Source organism: Chaetodon trifascialis, chromosome 8, assembly GCF_039877785.1.
Source record: "Chaetodon trifascialis isolate fChaTrf1 chromosome 8, fChaTrf1.hap1, whole genome shotgun sequence".
Classification (NCBI taxonomy): Eukaryota; Metazoa; Chordata; class Actinopteri; order Chaetodontiformes; family Chaetodontidae; genus Chaetodon; species Chaetodon trifascialis.
Window position 1 is genome coordinate 16,083,462 of NC_092063.1, and position 22,434 is coordinate 16,105,895.

The 22,434-nt window shown below is 38.5% G+C and overlaps 2 protein-coding genes across 4 annotated transcripts; both read right to left on the minus strand.

Moving 5' to 3' along the window:
• Positions 1-4,831: 4,831 nt before the first annotated feature.
• Positions 4,832-8,974, minus strand: LOC139335472 (taste receptor type 1 member 1-like). Its single transcript, XM_070969089.1, has 6 exons — positions 8,793-8,974; positions 8,158-8,455; positions 7,290-8,015; positions 6,626-6,832; positions 6,132-6,252; positions 4,832-5,760 (listed from the first exon to the last, which is right to left on the minus strand). Exons 1-6 carry the CDS (start codon positions 8,972-8,974, stop codon positions 4,832-4,834), a joined length of 2,463 nt encoding a protein of 820 aa, XP_070825190.1.
• Positions 8,975-14,270: 5,296 nt separating this feature from the next.
• On the minus strand, positions 14,271-22,328 carry rer1 (retention in endoplasmic reticulum sorting receptor 1). 3 transcript variants are annotated; one of them, XM_070969307.1, is made up of 8 exons: positions 22,236-22,328; positions 20,779-20,860; positions 19,124-19,228; positions 18,202-18,298; positions 17,238-17,316; positions 16,581-16,716; positions 16,274-16,328; positions 14,271-14,787 (listed from the first exon to the last, which is right to left on the minus strand). In XM_070969307.1, the coding sequence occupies exons 2-8, from the start codon at positions 20,857-20,859 to the stop codon at positions 14,777-14,779; spliced, it is 564 nt and encodes a 187-aa protein (XP_070825408.1). In that variant the 5' UTR covers position 20,860; positions 22,236-22,328; the 3' UTR covers positions 14,271-14,776. The 3 variants fall into 3 exon arrangements, with proteins under 3 accessions (XP_070825408.1, XP_070825406.1, XP_070825407.1); XM_070969305.1 differs by having other exon boundaries at positions 14,271-16,328; XM_070969306.1 differs by lacking the exon at positions 22,236-22,328 and adding an exon at positions 21,733-21,799 and having other exon boundaries at positions 14,271-16,328.
• Positions 22,329-22,434: the final 106 nt, after the last annotated feature.

A 22,434-nucleotide genomic window follows, 5' to 3' on the forward strand; every position in this document is an offset into this window, starting at 1 on the left:
TTGTAACATCATTGGAACGCATTATTTAAAAAACACTTATGTCCACTGTCACTCACAACAACGCACGTAAATCCGATTAAAATACTAAACGGGTTGCTAATCACTGTGTAACTATAGGTTTTCATTTCGAGTCCTAAGTGTGTCTAATTACTGTGTTTTGGGTTTAATTTGTAAGTTAATTGACGAGTAAAACACTTTTTTCATGCTCCTGAAAAAAACGAGTTTTGGAGATACGTGCTTTTTATCGGACCTTTATCTGCCTACTTGTAATTAATCAACAGAAAATACTTGATACCATATTTGTTGTTCCGTTTGTGGGACTCTGATGGTTCTCTCTGGAACAGGCAACATGGGGAAGAAAGGAAGGCTGGGTCAACTTTTCCTCATTTACTCAGAAAATTGACTGTCAATCCCAAATGAACTGGGCCTCTCCATAGGGTCATGCAATTTTACAAGGTCTCTTTTTTTGTTTATTTTTCTTTAACCATGACATAACCTTATCTATCCCTTCTGCAGATAAGATTTCAGTCCTTCCTACTAAGCAGAATTATCAGTTCCACCCTTTCATCAGAAGATTGCTGGATTCAAATATAAAGGACATGAGAGTTCAGTTTGGGTCTGGGCATCTATGGCTTTCATCCACAGGGTGATTGCAAATGATCTTCTTTCAAATGACCTGTGTGGTCAAAGCTTAAGTCACGCAGAGCTCATTTGTAAGAGGATGTAGCATTTTAGCATAAACCAAAGATACTTGGTTGAATTAATTAATTAATTTGTGTGCATTTGCTTGTGACCCCATGTGATCTTACAACCTCATCTGTACTCCATCTTTAATTCATCCATAGATAATTTCTACAGCAAAACTTTAATTCAATGTAAAAAACATTTCATTAGACTTTTGAAACTTTAACAAGCATGAGTTATAGTTATCAGAGATTTATCAATAATTCTGTGTCCAGTTGAACACCGAGACAGGAAGAAAGGGGCCTTGCAACTGTGCCTTGAACTCCTTGCACGGGATGCTGTTTTCCTGTGTACTTTAAGGTCAAACCATTTCCTTTAAATATCAGCGACATTTCTGTCAGTTTGCCCCACCTCTTTCACTGCAGCAAAAACACACTCCCAAGATGTGCCTTTGGCTTTGTTTGTTAACTCAATATTTAGTCCACTGACTAATATGTGTTGCCTGGCTTCAATCTCCTTGAGGGCTGTCAACGAATATTCTGAATATGAATTTATATTTGAACTGGAAAAAAACCCAAACATTCAATTGTGATTTAACGTTTCTGTTATTTGTTTTGTTTTATTTTGAACGGGAAAATCTGTTTTAGTCTGACATAATTAAATTGCTCCAGTCATAATGTTTAGTGAAAATAATTCCATTTTTGACATCCTTCTCTGATGTTCGCCCTCTCTCTTGCTCCTCTCCCGATTTGGTGAATTAGTTTATTTCAACCAATCCAGTGTTAGTGGTGATTGCTGGAACAGTGAAAAGACTGTGGCTTTGGTGAGAGTGGTATAACAGCTGTTTCTGCTTAAACAAAATGGATTTTATTCTTTGAATTTCTGTTGAGATCCTTTCCGTAATTTGTCAGATTCTTAGAATAACAATCTGAGCCTGCAGTGCTCTCGCTAAATACTGGAAAAACATATGAAATTGTCACTCTCCAATTGTCACGTGGACTGGTGTAGTGCTGAAGTCTTTCCTGTTCACCTGCGTTTCCTCTTACCTTAACCTGCACCCAATCTTATTCCTAATCCTAACCAGTTGGTGGGTGTTGCTATAGGAAACACACTTCTATTTGGTTGCTACTACTGTCACTGTTACTGTGACTGCATGTCTGTCTGTCTGTCTGTCTCTGTCTCTGTCTCTGTCTCTGTCTCTGTCTCTGTCTCTGTCTCTCTCTCTCTCTCTCTCTCCCTCCCTCTCTGACTGCATTTCTGTCTATCTCTCTCACTCTCTCTCTTGCTCTCCCTCTCTAACCCAACCGGTCGAGGCAGATGGCCGCCCACCCAGAACCTGGGTCTGCCTGAGGTTTCTGCCAGTTAAAAGGAAGTTTTTCTTCGCCACTGTCGCCAAGTGCTTGTTCATGAGGGAATTGTTGGGTCTCTGTAGATAAAAGAGCTCGGTCTGTACCAGCTCTGTATGGAAAGCGTCCAGAGACACCTTTTGTTGTGATTTGGCGCTATACAAATAAAATTGAATTGAAAATTGAATTGAAAATTGAATTGAACTTCTAAGGAGGGGAAGCTAATTGACAGTGTCACAGTGTAATCTGTTCTCACTCCCAACGCATCACATACAGATGCTTAGCCGGGACCATTTGACGGTCTTTTTAAGTCACTGGGTCTGACAGACTTAAGTAAACAGCTGGTTTTCACTCACAGCACTGCAAATGATATCGTATAAAGATCGAGCAAAGGCCACTTTTGGAGAAAGACTGGAGACCGGAGTTTGAGTCTTATAAATTACATGATGTAGTTTTGTTGCCTGAAGCTAACAAAGTGGTTTTGCAGCTTAAACCTAACCAAGTTTTTGTTACCTTAACCTAACCAAATATTTTTTGGTGCCTAAACCTTGCCAAATTTTTTGTTGCCTAAGCATAATCAAGCAGTTCTTGAAGAGTCTAGCAGCTCTGTTAGGGTGCACAATGATCCTAAAGAGGTAAAAGGTTTACCATGTTCATCTTACTTCAGCATGTTCAGTAGTAGCCTAATAAACACTAAGTACAACTGAGGCTTGTGGGAATTAATTAACTAACTAATGCTTGACTAAGTATATAGTCATGAATCAATGTATTGGATTGTAGACCAAATTAGTGCCAGCTCTTGCCCATGTGGCATCCTTTTAAAAATGTTTTTCAAAATGATATATTGAGATTTGGGATGGCCACACAGTGACATCACACCAGCTCTTCTCATCTCTGTACAGTAAAAGCAGGAAGTTTCATGAGCTGAGAGGGTTGAAGCTGACCCTCTGGAGAAAATATATCCCAAAGGTTAATATCCAACAATAGCACTATAGTAATACATTTTCACACGTTAATATGAATCTTCCCAAATATATTAGAAAGCATCCCAAGTATGCTTTTAGGAACATGATGTTAAATTTGATGATGTAACATGATATGAACAAAGATGTTTAGAAATCAATAAGGGCTACATCTTAAAATATGTTTCCATTATTATACATTTGAATAAGTTGAAAAGATTGCAAGGCAGTCAATCTAATACATGTGGGATCAAAGTGTTGACCAACTGAACCACTGACAGATTGACCAACTGGCCAACATTGCCATCCCTTGAGCCATGCTGCTAGCATGGCCAAAAATCTGGCTTTATGGATGGCAATGACAGTCTGGTGCTTGGAGGATGAATCCTAATAGCTCTGGTGATCCCCTGACTTTTCTTTTAGCACAATCAACAGGTCAAAGTTCTCAGTTATCAAATGAAATATCTCAATATCTGCTAGATGGATTGGCGGAAATTTTGTAAAGACATTCATGGTTCCCAGAGGATGTATCCTAAAGAGTTTGACATTGAAAGTTGTGGTTTTGAGTAAACATCTCAGCAACCATTTGATGGACTGTCAAAAAAAAAAAAAAAAAAAAAAAGGTTCAGACATCCATCAGGAAGAATTTTATTTACTTTGATGGTCCCTTTCAACTTTCCATCTAGTTCCATCATTGGGTCAAATTACTTTGGTTTATGACTAATTTGTTATAATAACAGTCATGTCAGCCTCAGTTTCACTTTGTGTTTGGTGCTTAGCAACTGTAGCATGCTAACAGACTAAACTGTATATCAGCATACTGATGTTAGCACTGAGCTCAAGGCACTGCTGAGCTGAGAAAGTGTAACAGACCCAACAGCTGTTGACTCTTAGTCTTGTTTAGTTTCTGAAGTCAGAGGCTCTGGGTAGGACTAAGAGATGCCAACCATCCTGGAAACAACAATATGAGCCTGTAGGACAGAAGACCCTCACCAGGGACTGACGGGCTCATATCCTCTTTGACACGGTTCAATATTACATTAATAATTACCAGCAGTCAACAGAGTCTGATGTGGTAGATTTATTGAGTAATTTCAACAATAACACACAACACATTCACAATAAACTGAGCTGGTCCAAAGAGCAACGGAACAAACATCTGAAAGCACACTCTTTTATGCTTTACGCATAACTCCTCCTGTTGTCGGGGTTAATGTCAGACCACTTCTCCAGCTGCACATATCCTTTTTTATACACCATTGTTTTATGAATGTGGCATTTTATCTCAGAACATTCCACTCCAAAACATACTGGTATCTGAACATCCATCACCCAAATCACTTATCTTGTTTATCCCTTTTCTGCACATGCAGCACTTTTCCAGCATACCAGTACATTTCTTTTAGCCCCTGACACAATTATTACCACTGTTTCCACCTTCTTGATTATTTCAGTGACTGTAGACTGAATGAATGAAATGAAATGAAATGAAATGAATGGTATAACATTTCTTCCTGTTAATATTAATACTTTTAACTGTAAATATATGTATCTACAAATAATGATATTATATAAAAAAGTTCACCACCAAGCAACTATTCATTACATTTGATAAATCATAATTGGTTACAAATGATAAATGATCATGCTGTGATACTTCAACAGATGCCTAATAATATGTAAATATATAGAAATTTTAACCCCCCCCCCCCAAAAAAAAACGATTTAACTACTATGTACTTTCTTGACCACCCTTATTATCCTTCCATTGAAGGTATTCAGAAGGCCTAAAGCACATCAGTTTTTCTGTATATACAGTAGTAACACATTTACGGGAAGCTACTGGCTAATTGTTTTGGTATAATCCTGAATGAGACCTTGGAAGTACTGCTGTGTGTTCTTGTACGATTGAAAAATCATGATGTAACCTTTTGGGAGGAAATAAAACAACAGAAAGGAGTAGAGGCTGGAGAGTACTGCCAGAGCTTTTAGTGTTGGGATGTATTTGCCACGATAAAGCATGTAGACAGTGGCAAAGATGATCCAGGTGAGGATCAGCAGGAGCAGGCAGAAGGTTATTGCTTTGGCCTCATTGTAATTTTTTGGAAGGTCTTTTCCCATGTAGGAGAAAATGAAGCAAAGGAAGCACAAAGATAAAAGTAAAATCACAGGACCAGCAGACGCATGAAGATTAAAGTCACAACCAAGTATGATCTTGTCTGGGTACCAAACTGTTTCATTGTGGGGCTTGGGTGGGGCATAAGAATAGGCAATAAGAAGTAAGAGTGCCTGAATAAGAAATGCCACAGTGATGACCAGCCACTGTAGGTGATATTTCATCCACCAACTGTTCAGGTTGTGGAACTTGGCAGCCACTTTGAAAATGCAGACAATCTGAAAAGAGCGCACAACAAAACATGCTAGACAAACCGTGTAGAACAAAAGAAACGGCAGGAACCTTAAGATACAAGATGAAAGTGTTGGCTTATCAAAGTGAAAGAACACACTAATACTAGACAAACTGAGACAGCCTAAAATTAGGAAGCACATTGGTCCCCCAGCAGATCTGACAACAGGGGTGTTGTAGTTGATGGCAAAGAGAATGGACGTGGCAAGTGTGAGACCCACCAAGGCCCAGGTCCCAACCATGATCAGCACAGCCCCACTGTCTGTGAATGGGATGTACTCCACCGCCCGCAGCTTGCACGATGTGCTTCCTTCTGTAGACCATTCTGTTTCCTTACAGTGGATGCACCTGTAGGGATGCTCTGTTTAACATGAGAGATGGACAATTTGCCAATAAAGTTAGTTGAGACGTTGAAAAACCTTCTGTAGTTGAAGAGAGATTAGTCTAGGAAGCAGTATTAGAACTGTGATATTGTCCAGTAAGTGCTCCCGAAATGAGCTTTTTCTTCATGTCAAACTTGCTTTATGGCTTCCAGTGATATTAGCTGGAGGCAAATGTAATAAGACGATTCATTTATGGCTCAAGTTTAATTGCCGTGTGCAATGTTCAGAATGAACATAGACACATGTAGCTCTGTCCAATCAACATGACATGGCTGTTAAATCCTTTAAGATATAAAAAAAGACAGCACAGCTTGTAATCCTTTTCTACTTCTTGTGTATAGTAATTTACCTGTGCTGTTGACATAAGTTCCATTTGGACACATTTCACAATTGAAACAGCATTTGTGGATTCCATCATACTTTTTTGCATATCCTTCAGGACAATCTGGGGAACACAATGAAGTAGGCACCTGTACAAGACAATTATTTAGCAGAGAAGTGAATACAGTATAAAATAATACTGTGAGGCACTGAGGAAAAATGATTGACAAGTAGCAGCGAGTAGTCCTAAACATCTTTTTAAGATTCTAACAGGATTTGTAAAATCAACATTGAACATTATATCTAGACATCTGTGCAAATGACACCATGAACAGCCACCACTTGTGGATGTTCCTGAGTTTTTTTCCCTGTCACAGCTATTACTAAACAAACGTATTGTTGCACACATGTGCACTCATTCACACATATCTCTGCAGATGCAGGAAAACCAAAACAACATATTATTTATTCATTCATTCCTTTTCTCACACTGAATAAACCTAGTAAAAAAAAACTGCTTACTTTTCCATTTGTGTACCACTGAATTTTGCTGCTGTTGATGAAGAAACTGAGTGATGGGGGAAAATCATAAAAGCCGACCTCCTCTGCTTCACCTTTGTGGTTCCAGAAAACTATAGAGTAGGATCCGTACTTGGGGTCACCGTCCTCATCAAACTCAATTGTCCGATTTAGAACTGTAAAGTTTGACTTCCTCAGCTCTGGTAGAATCTGATGTAGGTACACAAACTTCAGATTATTTGCATGTATTCACAATGAACATATGAGGTGTTAATGAAGTAGGTTCCAAAACATATTCCTTCAGTGTTTCAACCTCACAGAGATCTAATCTAATCTAAACACTGAATTGTCTCACAAGGCTTGCCAAAGATCTGAAGACTGAAACATTGTTCTATTCAAAGAGTCCTGCTGGAAGCCATGAGCAGATTGGGCCGATCTATCTGATTTGTACTGTTTTAAACAAGTAAACAAGTAAAAATCTCTTTTAATTGTATTCTGAAGATTTAAAAGGTTTATTTATATATGATAACAAAACAGGTCAGTTTTGTGTTATGATTGCTCATGTTCAAATAGGCTTGTCTGTAAGATAAACTTGAAAAATAAATGGCCAACAATCAAAATGGTGAAAATAGAATAAATTCACACATGATTTTAAGACTGTACTTACCATGTGTGGATACGCTGTAATGTTGCCATTACAACGGTCAGCTCCACATTGCAGGACATTATGTAAGGCATGAGCGATGGCATATACAGCAGAATAAACAGGAAAAGAGAAAGATGGGTCTGCATCAATGACATCCTGTGCAGTCAAGCTACTGCAGTTGCAAACCTGGTTACAAAACATCTGTTGTTCTGCATTTTCACAATAATTCTGGCTTTTGGAAGCAGAGATAAATTCATCGAAGCCAGGTATTGTCACTCTTTGCTCAGCAACCCCAAGCACAGTTCCAATATTTCGGATTCCTGGCTGCTCAGGGAGTTTCTTGTTTAAGGACCATGCATCTCCTGCTATCCACACCTTCTCTGTGATATTGAGTTCTATTGCTGACTTAATGAGATCTTCAGCAGTCCATTCAGCAGAAAACACAATAATGATTCGTATTTTCTGTGCCTCTATCTGTTTGAATATTGAAGCGTAATCTGTATCCTTATTGAGGCCTTTCGTGTACGCCAGGCAGATATCAGTGTCCTTAATCATCTCCATGAACAGTGTCAGTCCATCATTGCCATAATCATCATCAACATTAAGGAAAGCTACCCAGTGCCACTTGAAGTACCGAACAATGCTAACAACGGCTTCTATGACATCTTTATTGGGATGCACTGTTCGTAGGAAAGAGGGAAAATTCTGTTTTCTTGAAAAGACGGAACTAGCGGCTCCATAACTGACCTGTTAAAAGAGTAATTGAGACATTTGTGATTATTTTCAGTGACAATAATTTCTCAAAAATTTTAATCTTGAAATAAAATGGTTTTCGTCACTTGATCTATATGGTTAAAATATGTTTAAAAACACTACTTGGCAAACTTACCATGGGAATGAGATCTGACATGAACAGTGGTGCTACAGTCCGTGTCTTAGTGCTGGTGTAAGTGCCGACCACTCCTATCACTTTGGACAGATTCTTGTGTGGTCTAACCCAAGGTTGGATCAAACCGTTGTGTGAGATTAGTTTCAAAATTCCTGGGAAATTCCCTATATCTGAGCAGTGGTCAAACATTTCATAGCCGAGAGAGACATTTGGCAGTAAGTTGGTAGAATTATTGATTTCCTCTATGGAGAATCTCATCAACTGAAACCTCCGATAACTTGACAGAGTTAAGCATTCACTGTGGACAGAGGAAAGACAGTTTGAGAGAGTCAGAATTAGCTTCATTATTACTATTAGGCTCAAGTTTTAACGTTTGTGAAGGCCGTACAGACATGGTTTTCTAAAAGAGGATTTTATGGAACAAGGACTGAGATCAACAATGCAGACTTGATGTCCTTCAACTTTAATAAGATAGCAATGAATTAAATTGGTTTTGGGGAAAATGTGCTACTAGCTCTATCCATTAAGTTTGAGGCAGAGCTCTTGAATGTATAATAATAAAATCTGCTGTACTAGGCATTCTTCGCTAGTTTCAACTTGAGAAGGTATCCACTCAGATATATCATAAAACTCACCTGGAGCACTGAGTGAATTCTGGTCTGTCATGAGAAACAGTTTTACTGGCATGATGAATATCAAAAAGTCCACCAATCAAATAATCTCCCTCCAGCTGAAAATCTGAGGCTGAGCTGGTGCACTGAGCCGAGGCATGTAGAAGAGATCCCAGGACACACAGAGAGGCCAGAAAATGTTTCATAGTTGTCGTTGCTGCTTATCAATCTGATGTGAACTCGAACTGGAATACCCTCTGCCTTTGCAAAGTTATGAGACACTGGTGATGGCTAAGCCTCATTTCCATCAATTTGGGAGTGTATGTAGTCATAAATAGATAGCTATAAATGGCTGGAGGAGAATACACAAATCAGCATGCAAAAATCATCTAAACTGCTGCTGCAAAGTCCACGTGATGTGTACACATGTATACACTTGTGATGAAGAACAGAATGATGGGGGAAAATCATAAAAGCTGACCTCGTCTGCTTCACCTCTGTGTCTGAAAACTATAGAATAGGATCCATACTTGGGGTCACTGATCTCATCAAACTCAATCCTCTGGTTTAAACGTGTAAAGTTTGACTTCCTCAGCTCTGGTAGAACCTGATGTGGGTGCACAATTTTCAAAATTTCGTGCGTGTATTCACAATGAACATATGAGGTGTTAATTAAGTAGGTTTCAAAAAATACCTCACAGAGATCTAATAACACTGAATTGTCTCACAATGCTTGACAGAGATCTGAAGGCAGAAACATTGTTCATTCAAGTGTCCTGCTGGAAGAGAGATACTAAGACAGCAAAACATTTGCTAGCACTTCTGAATGTGGCCCAGGATGATCAAAGTTTAATCATGACAGATAATCCTCAACATTCTGATAAAAATTGAGAGATCAAAATTGGCAGGTGTATAGAAAAGAAAATGTGATTGCCATCCATTTATTATACTAAAAGCTTATGATCTCTGTTTTCTTATGCTTCTTCAGCAACTTCTTCAAAGTAAATACAGACTTTAAATGACTACAACAATGAGTTTATACAAATTGTATGGACCCCAGGCTTTGAAACACAGATAGGTAAATATTTCAAAGAGAAAAGGTCACTGGAGTAAGCATGTGACTGCCTCACTGTCAGCTCAGATTACACTTTGTTAGAAAATGGATTTGAATACTGCCTGTGCACTTCGAAAACACTGTGGTACTCTATATTTTGAGTAATTATCCTCATAACGGTGTAGGAAAAAAAAAAAAGGTAAAGCAAATTCAGTGACTTGTCATTTCAGGGTACAAGGTCCATTTATCATTTTGTATAATGGGGTTGTATAATTAGTCCATTTAGTCAAAACAAAAAATTATATAAATGGATAAATAAATGAGTCCTAAAAATAAAAACTATTTATGGTGCAGTGCAGAGGATGAACTAAATGTCACAGCCTGTGGAGAGAAGCTGCTCTGTCATCTGGTGGTACAGCAGCGGATACTTCTGTATAACTAATAACTATCAAGCTAAATGTCTTCTAAAGAAATTTAGAAATTTGGTTAACAGGGGTGGTCAATGACAAGGAATCCCATCTGTTAAACTCACTGTTATTTGTGCTGAGTGTAATCATTTCAAAATATCAACTATGATTGGTGTTTTTTGCCTGTCATGAATGCATATTCAAGTGAAATGGGACTAAATTCTCCAAAGTATCTGCATTTAGTACAGAGGACAACTGCTGACACCCTCTTGCACCCCCACACCAAAGCAGCTGCACATTTTTATGAAAAAAATGAAATAAAAAACAGATGAAATGATTCAACTTGAAGACAGTTGCATTTCCTTCAGACTTCATTTTACACATTTAATCATGTTATTTTGCTGCTAACACTACTGACTTTCAAGTAGGTACCAGTATGTTAACTCAAAGGCTGGCAAATTTATCTAACCCAGGAGAAGGAGATGTACTGCAAAAAGAAAATACAAATTTCACTGCAAATTCTTTTCTGTGTGATTGCTTGATCTGTCCAAATGCTGAATTGGTTACTTCCATGCCTGTATATTTGCCAAGAAACGAGAATTCCATATTGTGATGAGTACTACGAGGAAGGGATTTACAAGTTCATAACATGAAATAAATCCATGCTGGAAAATGCAGGAAAGTAACTGGAAAACAGATTTCATTAACAAGTCTTGAAAAAAAAGTTGTTGGGTAAACTTAATATATTAATGTAATCTAACATTTTTTATCTGCTCAAGTTGAGTAGAGTAGTAGTAGTGCACAGTAAGTCTTACAACAACTGATAAATTAACTACTTGATCCTACTGCTACTTATCTCACAATTTTACTGGCCATTCTTTTTGACATTGCAGATATGAACCATGTGGAAAGGGAACCAAAGATTATCTTTTCATACATAAGCCAAATAGCAGCTATATGTTGACAGATGATGTAAAACCACCTTCCTCTCTTCCTGTTTTAGTACAGAAGAGTTTGCATAAACTCCTGACAGTCACACAAGGACTAAAACAAACTGTCAATGGTAGAACGTATAGAAATGTCAGAAAACTGCTCAAAGATGTCATGGTGGAAGTTTGTCAAGCTGATCATCGCTGTGAAATGTTTGTGCTTCCAAAAGATCACTTACTAATCGTTAGTGTGGCTGGAACTGAAACGTCTTGTTTCTCTGTATGTTAAGAGGAAGTTTGACTTTCCAGCTGCAGTGCTCTGTTCTTTGTCACTTTCTATTCATCTCAGTCTTAAATTGCCCACTATCACTGCAGCGTTTTACCAGCTGCAGCCATGTGGCTGGTATTGTTTTTACCTTCTGTGCACCTGTGTGTGTCCACATGGCAAAATGTGGTCCTGGAGACACCTGTTGTAGCAGGAACTAGCACAGAAGCAGTTTTGAGTCATTTGTCAGGTGTTTATATGTCTGTCTGTCTGTCTGTCTGTCTGTCTGTCTGTCTGTCTGTCTGTCTGTGGATATATGTTGTTAATGCAGCAGTGTCACAGTGCAAGATGCAGTCACAAAACTTCATGTGTGTGGTTGAGGTCAAAATGAAGGCCGAGTTGGCCGTGGTCTAACCCATGAGCACTGAGTGCTAATGATGACTGTGTCAGCTACTTATGAGTCAGAACGTCAACATGTTGACGGGCGTCATGGCTGGTGTGTGACTCCATTGCAAAATGGTGTTTAGTGACATTTTACTGTCAATGGCGGAAAGCAGAGAGAATGTTTTTGTATTTAAGTATTCTAACATGTTTTATCTGCTCGAGTTGATTTTACACACTAAGTCTTAAAACGACTAATGGCTCAACTTCTTGATACTACTGCAGTTATCTCACAATTTTACACAACAATTTATACTTTCAAGTGAAAAAAGACACAAATGTTTTTGACATTACAGAGATGAACCACATGGAAAGGGGAACCAAAGATTATCTTTTCATACATTAGGCAAATAGCAGCTATATGTTGACGGATGATGCAAAACCACCTTCCTCTCTTCCTGTTTTAGGACAGAAGAGTTTGCATAAACTCCTGACAGTCACACAAGGGTTAAAACAAACTGTCAATGGTAGAACGTACAGAAATGTCAGAAAACTACTCAAAGATGTCATGGTGGAAGTTTGTCAAGCTGATCATCACTGTGAAATGTAAATGTGAAATTGTGCTGTGCTTCCAAGTAGTGGAACTGGATACTGGAACTGAGACATCTTTGTATGTTAATGCTATCGTTTTCATCTTGTGAGTCTCTGTCTGTCTGTCTGTCTGTCTGTCTGTCTGTCTGTCTGTCTGTCTGTCTCTCTCTCTCTCTCTCTCTCTCTCTCTCTCTCTCTCTCTCTCTCTCTCTCTCTCTCTCTCTCGATCAAAATGAAGGCAAAGTTCAAAGATGGGTGTGGTCTGACCCATGAGCACTGGGTGCTCATGAAATAATGTAGTTATGACTACTGAGAAGGCTCCTCATGAGCCTCGACATGTTGACAAATAGTTAGTGTCTCATCCTCATCTTTGTATATTCTAATTAAAATATCCCCTAACACTTATTCTGAACAGCTGGACAGTCTGATGGCCACCCTCCCACTTACAGTCAGAATACAGCCCCCGAGTACAAAGTTCAACCAAGAATATCAGAACGTACACTAAAAACATGACTTGAGCCAGATGTGTCAAGATTCACTTCCCATTTGTTATTTATTAACCTTAGTAGTATTAAATAGAAGTATTGATTTTACTTTGATGTTGGGAAACAGCTTGAACGTGACTCAAAATGAAACATATAAACCAGATGACTAGATCTCCGAACTGTAATATTACAGAGCTGTACAACTTCTGGCCTCATCTGTGCTAAAACAACCATGAAGAGATCAAAAGCTAATATTATTATTGTGAACTTTAAGTCTTTTTGGGTTGTCTGGAGGAGATCAGATGTTAAAATAAACCAGCTTCCTGCAGGGCTTTTTCAAGATATACTTTTTGAGAATCTCTGTATTAATGGTAGAAATTATGAGCCATCCATTCCATTAAAACACCATTTGTTTATAATAAGATCTAATTCATGCTATGAAATTATAATATATTTCATCTCTGCTCTTTTCTAGTGCTAATATTCTGAGTCCTGTGTGCTGGAAGTGGTCCAAAGGGGAGATGGCACGTCATGAAAGACATCAACATTTCTATCTGAGTGGCAAAATCAAGGTACCGAGACATAAACTATTCCACCTCATGCCATTTTTACCCACAGCCAACAGTTAGGAGCTGCGCAGAATCGGGGCTCATCTTGTGTGTAATGTTGTCTTTCAAGTATGATGGGGTAAATTCAGATGGGGAGCTATCTGTAATTGGCAGACCTGGTCAAATAAACTTATACATGGTCCACCATAACCATAAATAACACCAGTCACTGCTGGTACATAGGCACGGGTAAAGAATATAATTCAGCCCTCATAATCCCAGAACATGTCTAGTATTCACATCTCTATCAGTCTAATATGCAGTGATGTCATTAGAGCTGTATCGCAGGACTCAACAACAACCTGAACAACTGAACGATATCACCAAATAAAACTGAGAGTCTTAATGCTCAGGCTGGACTCAGGCACAGTGCTGCTTTGAGATGATGATGATGTTGGACAGATGATTCCTGCAGCCAAACTGTCTTAGTCAGAAATACCACAAGGGTAAACCGACGATCTGGTGAAGACTGAAGTGAAGAGCCAAGGTGACAACGGGCTAGAAGAGACTGGCTTGAGTTGGGTGGATTCTCACTGACTAGGGTAACTTCAGCTTGACAGCTTAGAGGTCAATGACAGACACAGTCTCAAAGGGACCAAGGTAGTGGGGAGCAAACTTTCTGACCTGGTTGATATGCAACAGAATGTTGCTTTTTTTCTTGTATTTGTCACCACCTATTTGGAGATGTTTATTCGGTGTGGAAAATTGAATTATGAACCCTGAGTTTGTCCTTTAATCCTCTGCCATGAATACCTACAAAGTATGACTCAAAGACACCTATGTACTGTTTGAAGGGACACAGCCTCTTTAATAGCATTTGGAGTGAAAAAATTACACTTAAGTTATTAAAATCAAGTTTCTGTTTATAACTGTAGCACAAGAAAACAACATGCAACCCATGAGAAACATATTTACTTCATCAAATCTAGAACCCAATTAACCAATTCTGCTTTCACCAATTTCAACTGAAATGGATTTAAACACTTGGAAACAGTATGGTGGTTGGAAGAAAAACAAAAATGAAAATAATCTCAAAAAAAATGTCATATTTTAAAATATATATATATATATATACAAATTCTCCAGACAATCCTTTGAAACACAAACTTTTTACAGGAAAATGTTTTGATCCCTTACTACAGTTCTGATCAAAGTTTAGTAATGACAGATAATTCCCAGCATTCTGATAAAAATGGAGAAAAAAAATCAACAGGTTTATAGAAAAGAAAATGTGATCGCCACCCACTTCATCCATTTGTTATAATAAAAGCTCTCAATCTCTGTTTTCTTATGTTTCCTCTGCAAAAGAAAGAGAACAAAAGTTTGCTTGGAATGACTATATTAATGATTTTTCAAAGTAAACACAGATTCTAAATGACTACAACAGTTAATTTACACAAATCGAATGAACCCCAGGCTTTGAAACACAGATGGGTAAATATTTCAGAGAGAAAAGGTCGTCGGGGTAAATGTGTGACTGCTTGAACATCATCTCAGATTAGACCTCCTTATAAACTGAGCTTAAATACTGGTTGTGCATTTTGAAGACAATGTTTATTTTGAATAATTAGCCACGTGATAGAGTAAAATCTGCTCACAAGCTAAATGTCTTCTAAAGAAATTTAGAAATTTGGTTAACAGGGGTGGTCAATGACAAGGAATCCCATCTGTTAAACTCTACAAAGGCGCAACACTAGAAAGAACTGATTTAGACTAGAGACTACAGGCTAAAGGAGACTAAATGGGTTGGGGTTAGTGACACTCATTTTGAATAATGCGTTCAATGGTGTGGTGGGTGGCTGAAGATTCGAATGATGTCACTGATAATCAACCATATTGATCTTGCTCCACTGGCTACACTAGTGAGAATCAGGTAATACACAGAGATGCAGCTGCCAATTCAAGATAATCAGACAAACATAATTTGTACTGAGTATATTCATTTCAAAATATCAACTATGATCGGTGTTTTTTTGCCTGTCATGAATGCATATTCAAGCGAAATGGGACTAAATTCTTCAATGTGTCTGCATTTACAACAGAGGACAACTGCTGAGACCCTCTCGCACCCCCACACCAAAGCAGCTGCACACTTTTATGAAAAAAATGAAATAAAAAAACAGATGAAATGATTCAACTTGAAGACAGTTGCATTTCCTTCAGACTTCATCTTACACATTTAATCATGTTATTTTGCTACTAACACTATTGACTTTCAATGTATTATTTGTTACAAATAAGTAGGTACCAATATGTTAAATCAAAGGCTGGCAGATTTATTTCAGAAGGAGATGTACTGGAATTGCCATCATTGGAAAAAAAAAAAAAAAAAAGAAAAGAAAAAAAAAAAATCAAAAATCACAAATTTCACTGCAATTTCTTGTTAGTGGGGTTCCTTCTAGATGACTTTATACTTACCCCATGGGGTTAAAAAGGCAAAAGGCAGCACTGAGTCTGAGTCTCACCTACTACTGAAAAAATGCAGACCTATCCCAAAATGAGGCTCATGGTCCTCACAAAAAAAATCTTACCCCTTAATAGACAAAGGCAATATTCCTCTCAATTGATCCCTGCTGCTCATAACCTCATCCAACAGTGTGACTCATGGATCAAAACTCACTTTTCATGTTATGTTTTCATGTTACTGTCCCGCTTACAAAAAAAGGAAATAAAACTCTAACCCTGGTCACTCCCCACTAGCAGTGACAGATAATTTCAAATGAGAAGGAGGGAAGAGTAGGTGGGAGTTTTTAACTAGCAAAAGTTTTCCCTGTGTCGTCCTTGCCTTTGTATGTCCTCTTTCCATGTGTGAAAGGTAGGTATCTGTACTTGACCATGTGCTGGAGAAGGTGGGCAAGAAAAAGAGGAGAATTAGCAACAGGTATTTCTGCTTGCTTCAACATTTTTAACAAAATATGCATGTGATTGAGTAGCACCGTGATTGGTGGTTTTATCAGGTAGATTAAAAAAATAGAGGGAATTAGCACTCAACAAGAGTTATTAAAAATTAAAGAAATGCACCACATGTAAAGGGCGGGCATAACAAAACACAATGCCAAAGTCCTTGGTGTCAGTCATTGTATACTATTTACCTTAATCTGCCTCTTCATGGTGATGCAGAAGAGCATGATGAAGTACATTACAAGTATAGGCCAGAACACTGGCACATTGAAGGCATCAAAAAATGTGCAAATCATGGCGATGACGATGCCTTTTGTCGCTGAATGCCTGCCAGGAGAAGTGACATAACTTTGGTTAACTCAGTGTAGCCACATTCATGACATGGACAAAGCAGATCCTCATCTCAACATCCTCAATTCTAACCCACTGAAGGTGTCATGTAAAGCACATTTCATTTTAGAAAGGAAAGCATAAGTAGAAAACAAATATGACTAACTTAATTCATTTGTTAATATGGCCACAAGGTTGTTGGCAAAACTTACTTTCTTAATGTATTTTGATGTATTTTATAATGTCTAAAACTGCTCAAAGATCATAAGTGTCATGGTGAAAGTTTGCAAAGCTGTGCTTCCAAAAGTCTAATGAAAAGTGTTTTTATCTATATACTCTAGGTAATGCTATTGGAATGATCTATGGATGACAGGGATGAAGTAGGGTCACAAGCCAATCCATGCAGAATAATTCAATATCTTTGGTTTATCTGAAAAGCTACCTCCTTTCACCAATGACCTCTACATGACTTCAACTTTGGCCATTTGGTAATAATGATAGACCAAGACTGGACTCACCAGAATTTGAATTCAGGCAACCTCCTGATGAAAGGGCGGAACTCCTCGTTCTGCTTGGTCGGAAGGGATGGACCCTCATCTGCAGGAGAGAGGTTATAGTGTGATGCAGAAGTAACTCAAAATGGGAAATCTCCAGTCATGACTCAGCATTAAGAGTCAACATTAATCAAGCCAAAACATAAAAACTGCCATGAAGAGACCAAACTAGTTTGGAATGGACAAGTCTGAAACATTTTCATAGTCTATATAACAATCTATGTATAGGAGGGGGGCTTGTTCTTCATATAAAATCTGTTTTTTATATGCCTGATGCTGGCAGGGAGCGTATTCCAGGCAGACGAAGAGTTCTCATCATACGACTCGTTTTTTGACTCGGTACTTCTACATGACGAGCACTCACTTGACATGTCATATACCCATGACAAAAACCTCATACACACATCTTACACAGAAGAAGTGTGGTGTATTATTCCAGAAGACAGTTTGCATGAATAAGAGAAGACTGGATTTTAACTTAGCCTCCACAATTAGCCCAGAAAGAACAATAATCTGGCTGCTCTGTTGTGAACATTTTTTTTTTATATACTTTTCAGCATCACTTGACCACATGACTGAGCAGTACTCCGGGTGTGACCCTAACAACATCAATCATAACAGAGGGTGGAACATGTGCAGAACAGTTTGTTGAAGCCACATAAGGTAAATAAGTTATTTCTATGATTTCTATGGTAAATGTAGAGCTCTTTTTTTTTTAATCCATTAATTTCTGAGTCAAATTGCATATTTCCAGCCACACAATGTTTAAAACGTTAATTTCAACTCCATCCTAAAATGTATAAATGTACAGTCGTGTTGTGTTCAGGTGATTATATATACATAAAAAGCTTTCAATGTTGTGTATGGTGAAGCATTCTTAGTCACATCTGAATTTACTTCAACCTTTGATGGAACTGAGTCAACTTGCCTTCGTCAAGCAGTGAAGGATCCACTTTTGGCGATAGAAAAGCAATGAACAGGTTGAGATGGTAGATTCCCAAAGCATATGTTACTATATACCAACCCTGAAAAGCAGCATAGTGAACATCATCACGTTAAAAGGCTAGAAGTGCACTTTTGTTAGTACAAAATTCTTAAGAACTTTTTTCACAGAAATAGAACAGGAGACTAGAAAAACACATATTACACATTAGACAGGTGCTTTACAACATTAATAAAAAAGATGTACAGTCACTGTCCTGTTGAAGTGTCCCCTAAGCCAAAGCACAAAAAACAACATTCCAGTACAACAACACAACAAACTACTAGTAAGTAACTCGTACAGGTGAATAGGTTGTTTGCAGTCATGTGACGCTGAATTCAGACGGAGGGCCAGAAGTTAAAACTGCAATGGACGAGATGAAGGAAAGTTCTTACTGGGCTTGTTTAGATGAAATTATGAGACAGAGGTACAAACAGAAAACCAAACACATGTTGGATGTGACCCTTATGTTATGGAGAGGAGCGATCTTTTAACTGAACTGAAAGTTTTTTTTCCTCGCCGTTTTTCGGTCAATTTCTTCACTCTAATGAACAACAACATTTGGTGCTGCATAAAAGCTCCTTGTCATTTCAACTCCAAATGACACAAAACATAGGCATTTCATTCTGGCCCTCCATCTGCAGTCCGTGCTACAACGAAAGAGTGACGTGACGTCATCTGCAAACAACCAATGAACATCTCTCACTCCAATGGTCTCAAAAAATGTAACATCACAGGACAAGTGAAACATTTTGGAATGAAATTGCTTTAATTACAACTATTGACATTTTCTGACTTCCCTGAGCAAATAAGAACCTGGTAAATTGGAGGAAAAAAACAGAACAGAAATGAATAAAATAGAAATTACCTGTAGTATGTACACTCTGATCATGTAGACAGCAGTGAATAGTAGAGTTGCAGCCCACCGCACTGCATAGAATGGTGTTGACTTGTCTAGCCATGACTGATAGATCTGTCACCAAAAATATAAAATAAAGGAAAGCCTCTGAAAAACACTGCCACTTTCACTTTGTGGAAATACAGTGATATTGGACATTGGCTAAGCATCCCATGACTAGAACTGCCTTTATAACTATTTACTGTAATGGCTTATATTTTAACTATGCCCTAATCATGGAACCCACGTCTTTCTCTGCTTGACCAACCAGTAAAACCAGACAAATCAATGGCCACCTTCCCACTTACATTCAGGGTGCACTCATTACATTTTTTTCAGTGATACCACTGCTGAGTACAGAGCTTGAGGAATACTGTTACTGATGTGATCATTTAAACTACAAAGCAAAGCAGAATATGTGATTGAAACTCAGAAACTGAAAGCAGGAAAAGTACTGCACCCTAACCCTAACCCTAACTAATAATCTAAATCTAACCCTACAGAAGCATTTCTGCCAGTAAAATGCCACTGGCATAACTAATGCATTCCACAGAAGTGACTTTAGTCACCACCTGTTTAACTGATAGCCACTTAACATTTTGGCAGCAAATCTGAATATTTAAGCTTTCACCTTGTTTGCAAGGTAATTAGACTGGATGTTTAAAGTGGCCATTTTATGTTTTTTGTGTATTTTTCTCTTTCCTCTGTGTGTTATATAGCTTTTTTGTATATGTAAAACATCTGCAAATTTACAAAGCCAAAAGTCAACACCAAAGGGAGTTATTCTCTCCTACAGAAAACACTGCTCCTCAAATGCTTGAAATGCCTTGTCAGTAGTCCAGCCTTTCTTCCGTCACTAGTCTACGTCACTATGTAACACAGCACCACCTCCAGCTTGGTGACCATCCTCTATGCCTAGGTGATCATCCTGCCCATCTCTCTGTCTGCTGTTGTTATACAAAGAAGTGGAACATTATAAGAAAAAGCAGCAAATTTTTCTATTGTTGTACAAAGCCCGTTCTGTTCTGGGATCATAGCTGGTATGTGTGAGTGTGTGTTGCTGCTGTATGTAAATTTACTTGAAGGTAACATGGGAAATAGCAATGGTCAAACTGCAGGAATTCATTTGCTTGGGAACATTGTGTAACTTTGATTAGCACCCAGCAGCAAGCTTGTTCAAACCAAAGACTGTCTCAATGTTGTGACGTTAGTAGCACGCTGGGCGGTGAAGCCAAGACTAATATGGATCAGATTCTTGCTTGACCTTGTGCAGTGGTGAAGTTTTTATTTAAGAAGCAGTTATTGTGGTGATATTCACGGTAGAAGTGCAGCTAGCTGGAATCTAACAACACCAGCTGAGCTGATGGGAAACACTGTGAGCAGTGCCTGCTTAGGTCTTTGTGAACTGAGCAGACTTGGTTATTCAGGGATGAGTGGAGCTAAAATGGAGCATTACAGACAGAGGCAAATGGTGTTACAGTAATGGACTGCATGAAAAAAATAATGTTTTTTGAACAATAAAGCATGTTAACCTGTTCTCATCTGGTCATGAGTTAAACAATCCAGTGTTGAGGCACTATCTCCCTCCCTAATTATGAGTGATAATTATGTGATAGACATGTTACCTGTCCAATCCGTGTGAAAAAGGCAGCAACTACAGATGGCTTCCCATGGATTGACTCCCCAACACTGTCCCCTTCTGACATTCTGACAGTGCAGATGAAAAAAAAGACATTGATTAGTGGTGCATGCATAGATGAAACAACACAAGAAGAATTTGATATTTCTGTCTATATGCACCAGTATAACAAGTGTATGGTGGATTCCAAATGAACACTGCTTTTTACTGAAGGAAACTTACTGACAATAGCTCATAGAACTACGAAATTTGTGATCAGCTTTATAAAGAACCAGCCGTTTGGAGCTGTAAAGAGCAGAAAGTGGCAAAAGTCTCTGTCTCATGTACTTGGTCAGCTGTGATGAGGTAAGTCCAGATGGGCAGCTCTCTGACAATAACTGTCAGGTACACATGACCACCACGGGGAGATCAGAATGATGTCCATACGCCGTGGGGAAATGGCCAAGAGAACAAAATCCTGTCCTCGCTCTATTAACATGAACATGCTAAATAACGATTTCTACAAGTTACATAGAAACAATGCCATTTTCAGCTACCCCACTTATACTTTTCAGACAGCCACTGACTTCGTAACGACTGGATCATGATTTTAATAGGTAACGTTAGCTGGTTGCCCACCTTTAGCATTGTCACTTGGGGCCATGTTTCGAATATTTCATTATCAACTTGCCGTAGCAATTCGAAGACATTATAATGATTCACTTTAACACGCAACGTTAGCTAAAAAAGGCGAATTGTGTAGTATTAGAACTGTTTGTGGCTGTGGCTAACATTAGCTGCATTACTAGCTAAAAGGCTTAGGCTGTCACGATGGCAGCTAATGAGTCACATTTACCAAAACAGGCACATTTGGAAAACCACAATGTGGCCTCGACCGAAACAAATGTTGCAATGACGGCTACTAACAATTCGTCAGTGATATTATTTGGAGCTTACTCACGTTATCTTACAAATTAGCCGACGAAGTAGCTAACTAGCCATCTAAATGTACATTGCCCTTTGCCCCATATTATCGCTTTTATGGGTTATGTAGTTTTAGAGAAGCTTCTGTGAACCCCGAGCGGATCTTTCAGGAATGTATGTAACTACATTTCCCGTAACTCCAGGGAAGCGTGCTATAAAGCCAGGCAAACACAAAATGTAGTTCATGACACACTCTCTTTCCATTGCTGTGAATGTGTGGCAGGAAAATGCTGAACTACAAGTACCAGCAAGGAATTGATGATTTGACAACTCACTTCCGGAGATACAGTTCTACGTTGCCAACGGTTCCACAGCTAGCCAGCTATAGCCCAATTACAAATGAAACCATTCTCTAATAACCACATCCTTATTGATAGAATGATAGTCTTTTTGAAATGTGCGTCTTATTTTCAATACATCTATGCGTCTGTTCTTTGCATTTGCAATAACGATGAAAATAATCAATGACAGCTTTCTTACCTGATACGGCCGCTGTGTCACTACCCGGCTCTACCTAGCTAGCTAAACTAGCCACTTCTCGTGAAAACTGGTGTGAACACGTCAGTACTTCCGCGAGGATTCGAACGTACGGCAGGCAAATTAGTCGATCCCCGAAAACGAAACGACGAACTGCTGCGCCTTGATGTGATTGAAGACTGTGGCCAAAAGAACACAACGT